Here is a 13,000-nt window from a genome sequence, read left to right as displayed (position 1 = left end):
CAGAGATCCCCTGTAACTGTACGTGTGACAGAGAATACTGGGCCTGATTCATTTACTTACATACAGTAGTCAGAGATCCCCTGTAACTGTACGTGTGACAGGGAATACTGGGCCTGATTCATTTACTTACATACAGTAGTCAGAGCTCCCCTGTAACTATACGTGTGACAGAGAATACTGGGCCTGATTCATTTACTTACATACAGTAGTCAGAGCTCCCCTGTAACTGTACGTGTGACAGAGAATACTGGGCCTGATTCATTTACTTACATACAGTAGTCAGAGCTCCCCTGTAACTGTACGTGTGACAGAGAATACTGGGCCTGATCCAATTACTTACATACAGTAGTCAGAGCTCCCCTGTAACTGTACGTGTGACAGGGAATACTGTCTTTCCCATATGTGAGTATCTCTGTGACATTCCTGTGTCCTCGTGTTTGAGGACTAATCTCACCATAGCGGCCTGGAAGTGCCTCAGGACAGTCACCAGAGCCCCCCCCAGTCTGACACTTACCAAGCCCCTCACTTCATGGGTGATCTGCTTCCTCTGAGAGGTCTCCTCCTGGCGTCTCTCATCCACGTTACCCCCATATTGTGACGTCTTCTGCGACCCCGGATTCCAGCGCAGGAGAGAGAGGGAGACTCGTGCAGGGAATGTTCTGGCTGTCAGGAAAACACAGCTCAGTTACTAACCCTGAGGGCATGAAATCACACAGTGTCCCCTTTGGTACTGCCGCAGCGATACTGGCTGTAGGCCACCGCTCCAGCTAACCAGTAGTAAAGACTGTGGGGCAGCTATGGTGCCACCCCTAGGGCCGTTGCAGAGGGCATGACATGTTGTGCGATGGTGCCACCGCCAAGGTACTCTGTAACTAGCACGTCGCAGAACCCTCTGCTTTCCTACAAACATACTGTAGGCACCATAACAAGTGGTCCAAAGACCTTTCCAGGTACAGTACATCCTCCAATCACTTGCTGGGCCGGTGCCCCATCTGCTACTGGTACAAAGTGATGATAGTTACCGGAATGTAATCTCTCAGCTCATTATTCTCCCTATGGACCATGGAAACCAGGGAAATAGGACCCAGAGTATAATGGCTGCCAATTACTGCAATTACTGCTGCCAATTACTCCTGCTACCCTGGATGTTCCACACGTTGTGCTCACCAATCTCCTCTCCACGCCGAAACTGGACCAACACTTTTCATTTGGCATATGCAGAGGTTAAAGTGGGCAGGAACAGGGTGGAACTGAGGGCCTGATTCAATCCCGCTCGTGAGCGCTGAGCGCTCGCAAGCAGGTCGATGGTGCCCTAGTGCGAATGCACACGACAGAGGCTGCTCCGTCATGCGTATGCACGAGACCCGGCTAGCGATGGGGAAGCCGTCGCTCTGGGTCTCGCACCAAAGGGGGCGTGCTGTCGATGGTGACTGACAGCACGCCCCCCTTTGGTGGGCGTGCCGGGGGTGTGGCTGCCAGACGGAGGCGTTCCCATGAGAACGCCTACCGTCTGGGTCCGGCCCCACTGACATCACTAGTGATGTCAGTGGGAGTGATTTTGGCTCTGATAGAGCCGAAATCACTCCAGGGCTTGTGGCAGCGAGACCCTACCGCAGGGTCTCGTTGCAAGCCTGCTGGTCGTGATGGTCTTGACCATCGCGAGCATCATCATGGACGCTCACATAAGCTGTGGGTGGTAACCCACAGCTATGCGAGCGTCCAAAAGGCCGGACGGAAAAAAAACAAACACGCCCTGATTCAGAGCGGGCGCTCGGGGGAGATGGGTTCCACCACCTCTCCAGGACCACTTTCTGCCTGCTCACACAACGGCTTCATAGGAATACCGATGTGTCCTGCTACATCTTTACCGATCGCGCTACAAACATGCGCACGCTTGGCGCCACGTATTTACCCACAGCAGCATACGCTACGACGCGCACTGCGATCGCACCATGCATTCCTATGGCGGTACGGGTGCGATCCAAGTGCGCATATCCACTCGCGGGCAAACACCTCGCACCATGTGTAGCCAGGTGGGTTGTCCAGTGATAATCATAGAAAAGCTGAGCATAGATGGTTGATGCACTACTGCTCCCAGCAAGTGCAGTAGGAACATAGGTACCTACTAGTTAAGGTATCCATTTTTTTGCAACATTAATTAACAATCTGTTATTACAGCTAATCACGGCGATAAGTGAGTTAAAGGTGTTATTTATCAGGTAGGGCAGCCATGGTAGTACCTCCGATATGAGGCGATTACAGGGGTAACTCTCACGCCACCATTTGCGCATTGCAGCAGAGAATGAGAGGTCTGTGCGCACAGTACAGCGGCTGGGGAAGGTCCCTCTGACCTATAGGCGAATCCTATTGGAGCCGAAACCTCTATGTGTAAAGCAACCGTTACTTTAAAATGTCGTCTAGTGTGTCCCCGGCTTTAAACGATTTTTGCCGATAACGACCAATCGTTACTACAAATACTTTAAATCATCCAGTGTGTATCCACTATGTCACTGACGATGCGCGTCCCCACACGTCATCAGTGACCTCATCCATCAGACCTACATGTAGGTCCAATGGGCGATATCGTCAACGGGGGTCTTGCTGCCGTCATCGGCAAGTGTGTATGTAGTTGCTGATGCCGGGACCCTGCCTGGGGATGGGGTTATTTTACCCCCACCCGGAATGCCGGTCCTCCGAATCCAGACGGCGGAAGGCCGACCCAGGACTAAAGATAGGCCACACATTCGACTGCTATATTTAGTCCCACGCCGGGGTGGGGGTTAAGCTAGGGGAAGGAGGGAGTTAGGGACCCCCGGGAGAGGTTAGGGCTAGGCACCCCCCATGGGAGGGTTAGATTTGGGGTGCGGTCGGGGGGGGGGGGTTAGCTTTAGGCACCCCCAGGGAGGGATTTAGGCACCGCCCCAGGAGTTTTAGGGTTAGGCACCACCAAGAGAATATTAAGGTTAGGGAGGTACCTGGCTTAAGGCCTAAAATCTCCAGTCCCATAGGTGCCACCACCCAAGCCTCGCAGTGCGTATGGTACCTCAGTAGGCGATGGAATGGGAACACCCCGCTGATGAAATACTCTCCTCCCAAACATTTACCTGATCCTTGTACTGTAAGTAAATTCCATGCAGCAATGTACATATATGACAGCAATCAGTCCTCTTTATATCACTGCAACTCATACTGTCATAGTCATCTCCACATGAAGCGACAATTAGGAAAACATACATTAAATCTAATATTCATAGAAATACTGTTTATAACAAGAAAGCTTAATAACTTTACTTTCCATCTATAGAGGTGATTCTCAGAGAAGTAACCAATGTACCAATAACCTCATCACAGAGATGGTGGAAATTATAGACCGTCCCTCAATGTGTCGCTAGGGCTACTTAGTAAGTCTCCCATATGAGGGCCCGTCCTTTCCTTACTTCCACACATACAGGGCTAATATTGCTTTGTATGGTCTTGTTGTTGGGGCATAGTGACTCCTTGTTGTTACTTTAAGACACGTTATTAAAAAGAATGTACAGTATATATATTTTTTCATTACAAAATGATATCCTCCATACGCTACAAGTCGCGTTACACATATTAAGTGAGCACCGTGCATGTCGGTAGTGCCGAGTGTCTTTTCATGTAAGTTACAGTGTCAGAGGCTGTACGGGATACACTACGTTACAGTGTCAGCGGCTGTATGGGATACGCTACGTTACAGTGTCAGAGGCTGTATGGGATACACTACGTTACAGTGTCAGCGGCTGTATGGGATACGCCACGTTACAGTGACAGCGGCTGTATGGGATACGCTACGTTACAGTGTCAGCGGCTGTATGGGATACGCTACGTTACAGTGCCAGCGGCTGTATGGGATACGCTACGTTACGGTGTCAGCGGCTGTATGGGATACGCTACGTTACAGTGTCAGCGGCTGTATGGGATACGCTACGTTACAGTGTCAGCGGCTGTATGGGATACGTTACAGTGTCAGCGGCTGTATGGGATACGCTACGTTGCAGTGTCAGAGGCTGTATGGGATACGCTACGTTACAGTGTCAGCGGCTGTACGGGATACGCTACGTTACAGTGTCAGCGGCTGTACGGGATACGCTAAGTTACAGTGTCAGCGGCTGTATGGGATACGCTAAGTTACAGTGTCAGAGGCTGTATGGGATACACTACGTTACAGTGTCAGAGGCTGTATGGGATACGCTAAGTTACAGTGTCAGCGGCTGTATGGGATACGCTACGTTACAGTGTCAGCGGCTGTATGGGATACACTACGTTACAGTGTCAGCGGCTGTATGGGATACGCTACGTTACAGTGTCAGCGGCTGTATGGGATACGCTAAGTTACAGTGTCAGCGGCTGTATGGGATACGCTACGTTACAGTGCCAGCGGTTGTATGGGATACGCTACGTTACAGTGTCAGAGGCTGTATGGGATACGCTACGTTACAGTGTCAGAGGCTGTATGGGATACGCTACGTTACAGTGTCAGCGGCTGTATGGGATACGCTACGTTACAGTGTCAGCGGCTGTATGGGATACGCTACGTTACAGTGCCAGCGGCTGTATGGGATACGCTACGTTACGGTGTCAGCGGCTGTATGGGATACGCTACGTTACAGTGTCAGCGGCTGTATGGGATACGTTACAGTGTCAGCGGCTGTATGGGATACGCTACGTTACAGTGTCAGCGGCTGTATGGGATACGCTACGTTACAGTGTCAGCGGCTGTATGGGATACGCTACGTTACAGTGTCAGCGGCTGTATTGGATACGCTACGTTACAGTGTCAGCGGCTGTATGGGATACGCTACGTTACAGTGCCAGCGGCTGTATGGGATACGCTACGTTACGGTGTCAGCGGCTGTATGGGATACGCTACGTTACAGTGTCAGCGGCTGTATGGGATACGCTACATTACAGTGTTAGCATGTGTGTGTGGATATGTGTGTGTATGTCAGCACATGAGTGTGTGGGTGGGTGTGTATGTGTGTATGTCAGCACATGAGTGTGGATGTGTGTGTGTGTGTGTGTGTCAGCACGTGAGTGTGTGGGTGGGTATGTGGTGGTGTAAGCATGTGTGTGTGGATATGTGTATGTATGTCAGCACGTGAGTGTGTGGGTGGGTGTGTATGTGTGTATGTCAGCACGTGAGTGTGGATGTATGTCAGCACGTGAGTGTGTGGGTGGGTATGTGGTGGTGTAAGCATGTGTGTGTATGTCAGTACATATGTGTCAGCATATATGGGTTCTCACCTGTTACACAGCCCAGATAAGGATGGAAGTACAGTCCCAGGTGGCAGTAACAAGCCTGATCTGTGCATGAGCTGAATGGAGGACACGTTGCATCCTGGATACAGAACACGGGACCTGTGAGATACACAGTGACAGATTATTTGCTGTGTTGGCAGTTTTAAGATTTTATTTATTTTTACTTATAATCCAACATTGTTCTGTGAGTTCTCACATGAAACCAATGTCACCAAAGTCAATGGCCAAAGAGTGTCCAGCTAAGGGAAAACCTCCCCTCTCCCAGACCTCGGGGGGTGCCCAATAGACCCAGAATCTTAGTGACACTAATGGAGCATATCTAGAGCATTGAAGCTGGCCAAACACTGAAAGACATTTCCAGGCAATCCGGCCTATGTACGACAGGTCTGAGTGCCGATTGGTCAATATATGTACCTAAACAATAATCCTCCAAGGCTGAAAAATTACCCCTCTCCCCCGCCCCCAAAATAAAAAAAAATTGTGACGGCTGGCATGATTTTCGGACATTTTTGTTCTGCCAATTTCATTGTTTATGGGGGTACAGGACAATCACCTAGCACTGACTGCTAATTGAGGTGATGATCTAGGGCCAGCTGTAAAAGGTTGGATGTAAATTGTGCCTTCCAGGAAACCCCTCTGCATGATGACTCTGAAGTGTCAGAGTGTCCTGGATTGTAAATCCCAAAACCAAACCTTCTATCTTGCTATGAAGCAGCTGGTCAGGTGATAAGGCCTTTCTGAGAGGTTTTGGTTATGGAGACTGGGAAGGAAGTGTGGGGACGTCTCTTTCCACCAGGGACACTTCAGATTCCCCTTATCCTCTCTCTCTTTTTCCAGAGCCGTTCGCTGCCTCCAGCCTGCCCGGGTGTATATATATACATATATATATATATATATATATATATATATATATATACACACACACACACAGTCAGGTCCATAAATATTGGGACATTGACAGAATTTTCAGATTTTGGCCTCTATTCACCACCACAATGGTTTTGAAATGAAACAAACAAGATGTGCTTTACCTGCAGACTTTCAGATTTAATTTGAGGGTAATTACATCCAAATCAGGTGAACGGTGTAGGAATTACAACGGTTTCAATATGTGCCTCCCACTTTTTAAGGGGCCAAAAGTAATGGGACTATCAACTCAAAAGCTATTTCATGGACAGGTGTGGGCTATTCCCTCGTTATTTCATTATCAATTAAGCAGGTAAAAGGTCTGGAGTTGATTCTAGGTGTGACATTTGCATTTGGAATCAGTTGCTGTCGACTCTCAATGTGAGATCCAAAGAGCTGTCACTATCAGTGAAGCAAGCCATCATTAGGCTGAAAAATCAAAACAAACCCATCAGAGAGATAGCAAAAACATTAGGTGTGGCCAAATCAACTGTTTGGAACATTCTTAAAAAGAAAGACCGCACCGGAGAGCTCAGCAACACCAAAAGACCCGGAAGACCACGGAAAACAACTGTGGTGGATGACAGAAGAATTATTTCCCTGGTGAAGAAAAACCCCTTCACAACACTTGGCCAAATCAAGAACACTCTCCAGGAGGTAGATGTATATGTGTCAAAGTCAACAATCAAGAAAAGACTTCACAAGAGTGAATATAGAGGGTTCACCACAAGATGCAAACCATTGGTGAGCCACAAAAACAGGAAGACCAGATTAGAGTTTGCCAAACATCATCTAAAAAAGCCATTACAGTTCTGGAACAACATCCTATGGACAGATGAGACAAAGATCAACTTGTACCAGAGTGATGGGAAGAGAAGAGTATGGAGAAGGAAAGGAACTGCTCATGATCCAAAACATACCACCTCATCAGTGAAGCATGGTGGTGGTGGTGGTGTCATGGCGTGGGCATGTATGGCTGCCAATGGAACTGGTTCCCTTGTATTTATTGATGATGTGACTGCTGACAAAAGCAGCAGAATGAATTCTGAAGTGTTTCAGGCAATATTATATGCTCATATTCAGTGAAATGCTTCAGAACTCATTGGACGGCGTTTCACAGTGCAGATGGACAATGACCCGAAGCATACTGCAAAAGCAACCAAAGAGTTTTTTAAGGCTAAAAAGTGGAATGTTATGCAATGGCCAAGTCAATCCCCTGACCTGAATCCGATTGAGCATGCATTTCACTTGATGAAGACAAAACTGAAGGGAAAATGCCCCAAGAACAAGCAGGAACTGAAGACATTTGCAGTAGAGGCCTGGCAGAGCATCACCAGGGATGAAACCCAGCATCTGGTGATGTCTATGCGTTCCAGACTTCAGGCTGTAATTGCCTGCAAAGGATTTGCAACAAAGTATTAAAAAGTGAAAGTTAAATTTAGGATTGTTTAGTTTGTCCCATTACTTTTGGCCCATTAAAAAGTGGAAGGCACATATAGAAACCGTTGTAATTCCTACACCGTTCACCTGATTTGGATATAATTACCCTCAAATGAAATCTGAAAGTCTGCAGTTAAAGCACATCTTTGTTTAATTTCAAAGCCATTGTGGTGGTGAATAGAGGACAAAATATGAAAATTCTATCAATGTCCCAATGTTTATGGACCTGACTGTATATCTATATATATCTATATATATATATATATTTATTTCGGGGAGGGAGACCACCTAGTTCTGGGGTACCACATTTGGTTCGTTTAATTTTGCTTGTCGCATTATACCTATGGGAAGGGTTTTTTGTAGGAAGTTGGAGAGGGCCACGGCTGGGGTGAGAAAGCCTCATCACCATGTTAGATTGTCTTCCGAGATTAAGGACCTACGTACTTGGTCGTTATTTGGTACGTTTTAACGGTGAGCGTATTTGGCCTTCTGCCCCTTTAGCGAACGCTACTTTGCAGCTTTTCACCGATGCGGCTGGTTCATCTGTTTTTGGGGTCTTTTGTTATGGGGAATGGTGCGCCGCACACTGGCCGCCAGTTTGGCATATGGAGGGCCTTACTGGCAATTTGCTCTTGTTAGAACTTTTCCATATTGTCGTGGCAGTTGAGCTATGGAGAGATCGTTTGGATAGTTGGCAAGTAGTTTTCTGGTGCGACGATCTAGGGCAGTGTTTCCCAGCACAGTCCTCAAGGCACACTAACAGTCCAGGTTTTAGTGCTATCCATGATTGTGCACAGATGATTAAATCAAAATAACTAAGGTACTTATTAATACACCTGTGCTGAAGTATGGTTAACCTTAAAATCTGGACTGTTAGTGTGCCTTGAGGACCATGGTTGGGAACCCCTGATCTAGGGATAGTTCAGGCCATTAACAATCAACGTGCTTCTTCCCCTCCTGCTTTGCGTCTTCTTAGACATTTGGTTTAGCGTTGCTTAAAGGCCAACATTCATTTTTGTGCACGCCACATCCCTAGGTTGCTGATGCTTTGTCCAGGTTTCAATTTGCTTGTTTCCATTTGCTGGCGCCTGCGGCTTCTGCAGTGGGTTTACCTTGTCCTCCCTTTGTACGGCAGATTATCAGGCCGACCTAGAAGATCTGGTGCAGTGGTTGCTGAGGGCTTATACTGCGGCGTGGCAGGACTGGCAGGTTTTCTGTTCGCAGGTTTCTCAGGCGTGTCTTCCACGGAAATGCTTTCAATGTTCATTTGGGGCCATTATCAGCAGGGTCGTTCTAAGGCTTCCATGTCTGGCGGGAATTTACTTTTTCAGCAAATTGAGGGGTTTTACAGACCCACCAAGTCATTTCTTCTTTCTAAAGCCCTGAAAGGTTGGGCCAAGGAGTTTCCCACCAGGGCTGATTCCTGTAGGCCTATTGACCTGCAGCTCCTAGTCAGCTTGCTGGGCGTTATGGACAGGGTTGCTTCGGATCCTTTCGAAACTTCACTATTCCGCTTGGCTTTTGTGGTTGCATTTTTTGGGGCTTTTTATGTCATTGAGATTGTGGCTTCTAGCAAGTCTTCGCTCACCACAGGGTTATTGTTAGGGGACATTGTGTACCAGGAGTCATCCGTCTTGTGCAGACTTTGGTTTTCCAAGACGGATCAGTCAGGTCGGGGCAGGTGGGTTACCTTGCCTAAGCAGGGTGACTCCTTTATTTGCCCGGTGCATCTGGCTGCACTGTACATGGGTTATCGCCCATCAGGAGGTTCCCAGTGGTTGGTTCATGCAAATTTGTCCCCTCTTTCCAAGTTTCAATTTGCTGCTGTTCTCAGGCATAGTTTAACTGCGTTAGGTTAAGACGGTGCTAGTTGCCGAACCCATTCCTTTCGGATTGGATCCACAACTAGTGCTACTGCGTCAGGAGCGTCTACCAGTGACATTCAGTGGGTTGGTAGGTGGAGGTCCTCTGTCTACAAATCTTATCTTCGCTGCAATAAGCTTTAGGAGCGCTTCCTGCGCCAACCTGAAAACAGTGTTTACCCGCCAGTTATGGAATGGTTAGCATTCGATAAGTGGGGGTGTCAAGGGAATTTTTTTATTTTTTCTCCCGGGGACCATTATCTGACCCACCTTGGTTTACAGGGAAGGATTTTTAGTTTTTCTTCTTCACTCGGGTTACCTGTTTTCCCCATTTGACATCCCTGCTAGTTTATTTGCTATGTTTTCAATTTTGTTGTGTTCAGCTTGGTTTTGGTGCGGTGGCTCACGGTTAGGGTGTTCCTTCCTTACAGTGGAAGACTTTGGAGAAGAGCCGGTTTGGCTGGTCGGCCATTCCTATATTTTCCGGGCAGAGCGTCATGGTTTGGCTAGATGTGCCAGTTTGTTGCTGAGTGGTAGACATGTTCGCTGGATTGGTGTGCGTGGCCTGCTGTGTGCATCTGTCAGAGAGGTGTTGGTTGAGTCGGCCGTGAAATGGGGGGTGCCTGATTGGTTGGTCCTGCATGTTGGTGGGAATTCATTTTGTAAGTTGAAGGGCTTGGAGCTGATTGGTCAGTTGAGAGAGCTGGTGGATGAGGTACGTTTGTTGTGGTTGAATGTGCGCATTGTCTGGTCCAATATAGTGCCTCGGCATGTGGCATGGTGCACGGGATCATAAGGCCTTGGACAAAGTGAGGCGTATGGTTAAAAGGGCAGTGAATGAGCATGTCTTATCTTTGGGTGGCTTGGTGGTTAAGCATTGCTTTTGGGGCTCGGATTTGGACAGATATTTCCATCCAGACGGGGTGCATTTTAACACTTTGGGTTTGTTTATTAAGGTCTTGCTCTCTTTCCTGGATTAGTTACTTTTTCACTGGGTGGCGGGCCAGTCTCTTTTTGAGTCTGGCTTTGGCGGGAGAACGCTGCATCTCAGTGGCTTTATTGTGGCGCAAGAAAGCGTTGTGAGGGCGCTGGACCTCGATGTATTATGGCGAGTCTGTCCTTCTCTGTGCGAGGGGACCCGAGCGCTTTTGTACGTGGAAGCGCTCGGAATAGGCCCAGGAGGAAGGCGAGTCCTTTGCAGTGTAAGTGCGTCTTTAGGTGGAGCGTTTAAGTCATCCCCCGTGTAAGTCTCCAACTTGAAAGCTAGAACTATAGTATGCAGCGTCTCGTGGTCACATCGGTTAGGTGAATAAATGAATTCCTAAATAAATAAAAGCTGTGGCCTTTAGCTCCTCTCTTTATTTATTAGATAAGTAAAGTGTTAAGTTAAGTAAGGATGTTTAAGGTATTAAGCAATAAACCAATGGAGGTCTTAATACTGTCCATGTCTGTCTACATCACACGCTATACTATCCATGTCTGTCTACATCACACTCTATACTATCCATGTCTGTCTACATCACACTCTATACTATCCATGTCTGTCTACATCACACTCTATACTATCCGTGTCTGTCTATATCACACTATACTGTCCATGTCTGTCTATATCACACGCTATAATATCCATGTCTGTCTACATCACACGCTATACTATCCATGTCTGTCTACATCACACGCTATGCTGTCCATGTCTGTCTACATCACACGCTATACTATCCATGTCTGTCTACATCACACGCTATACTATCCATGTCTGTCTACATCACACTCTATACTATCCATGTCTGTCTACATCACACTCTATACTATCCATGTCTGTCTACATCACACTCTATACTATCCATGTCTGTCTACATCACACTCTATACTATCCGTGTCTGTCTATATCACACTATACTGTCCATGTCTGTCTATATCACACGCTATAATATCCATGTCTGTCTACATCACACGCTATACTATCCATGTCTGTCTACATCACACGCTATGCTGTCCATGTCTGTCTACATCACACACTATATTATCCATGTCTGTCTACATCACACGCTATACTGTCCTTGTCTGTCTACATCACACTCTATACTATCCATGTCTGTCTACATCACACGCTATACTATCCATGTCTGTCTACATCACACGCTATACTATCCATGTCTGTCTACATCACACTCTATACTATCCATGTCTGTCTACATCACACTCTATACTATCCATGTCTGTCTACATCACACTCTATACTATCCGTGTCTGTCTATATCACACTATACTGTCCATGTCTGTCTATATCACACGCTATAATATCCATGTCTGTCTACATCACACGCTATACTATCCATGTCTGTCTACATCACACGCTATGCTGTCCATGTCTGTCTACATCACACACTATATTATCCATGTCTGTCTACATCACACGCTATACTGTCCTTGTCTGTCTACATCACACTCTATACTATCCATGTCTGTCTACATCACACGCTATACTATCCATGTCTGTCTACATCACACGCTATACTATCCATGTCTGTCTACATCACACTCTATACTATCCATGTCTGTCTACATCACACGCTATACTATCCATGTCTGTCTACATCACACGCTATACTATCCATATCTGTCTACATTACACGCTATACTATCCATGTCTGTCTATATCACACGCTATACTATCCATGTCTGTCTACATCACACGCTATACTATCCATGTCTGTCTACATCACACTCTATACTATCCAGGGGCGGGCTGGCTGGCAACTTTTAGCCTGGGGGGCAAATGCATGCAGGCGGCCCTGGCAGAGGAGTAGCGTGTAGCCAGGGTGCCCGAAAGAACGTGCGTGCTACGGCCCCCCCCCTCAAGTGTTCTAGGGAGGAGGCGGGTCCATATGGGATTAATGTAAGGTAAAAATAAACATTAGGGGCAGCCCCCTGTTGTAGTGCCCATATGCAGTGCCACCCTGTGCCACAGGAGGACACCCTTATGCAGGCCTCGAGTAGTGCCCCCAGTAGTGATACCCCCTATGCAGTGCCCCTTGTGCCCCCAGTAGTAAGCCTCTTATATAGTGCCCCCAGTAGTGGTAACCCTTATGCAGTGCCCCTTAAATAGTGGCCCCAGTTGTAGTCTTCCCCCTATGCAGTACCCCCACTATTGCCCTTTATATAGAGCCCCTAGCAGTGGTCCCTCGATGTAGTGCCCCTAGAAGTAGTCCCCTCCCCCTATGCAATGCCCCTAGTAGTAGTCCCCTCCCCTTGTAGTGCCCCTAGCAGTAGTCCCCCCCTTGTAGCCCCCCCAGTAGTAGTATTCCCCCCCTTGTAGTGCCCCCAGTAGTATTCCCCCCTGTAGTGCTCTCCCAGTAGTCCCCCCCCTTGTAGTGCTCCCAGGAGTCCCCCCCTTGTAGTGCCCCCAGTAGTATTCCCCCCCTGTAGTGCTCCCAGTAGTCCCCCCCTTGTAGTGCTCCCAGAAGTCCCCCCCTTGTAGTGCCCCCAGTAGTATTCCCCCACTG

General features: G+C 47.7%; 1 protein-coding gene across 1 annotated transcript in view; it reads right to left on the bottom strand.

The window, feature by feature from the left end:
- The window catches only part of LOC148479330 (uncharacterized), a 212,260-nt gene that overhangs the window by 70,145 nt on the left and 129,115 nt on the right, over positions 1-13,000 (bottom strand). The window contains exons 20-21 of the mRNA XM_088454607.1: positions 5,272-5,385; positions 515-663 (exon numbers count right to left, since the gene is read on the bottom strand). Of these exons, the coding sequence (XP_088310733.1) occupies positions 515-663; positions 5,272-5,385 (263 nt within the window). The remainder of the gene's footprint in view (positions 1-514; positions 664-5,271; positions 5,386-13,000) is intronic.

Source organism: Taudactylus pleione, unplaced genomic scaffold (genome assembly GCF_031769625.1).
Source record: "Taudactylus pleione unplaced genomic scaffold, aTauple2 ptg000620l, whole genome shotgun sequence".
NCBI lineage: Eukaryota > Metazoa > Chordata > Amphibia > Anura > Myobatrachidae > Taudactylus > Taudactylus pleione.
Note: the sequence above shows the minus strand (reverse complement) of the source record. Positions and strands in the feature narration are given on the sequence as shown.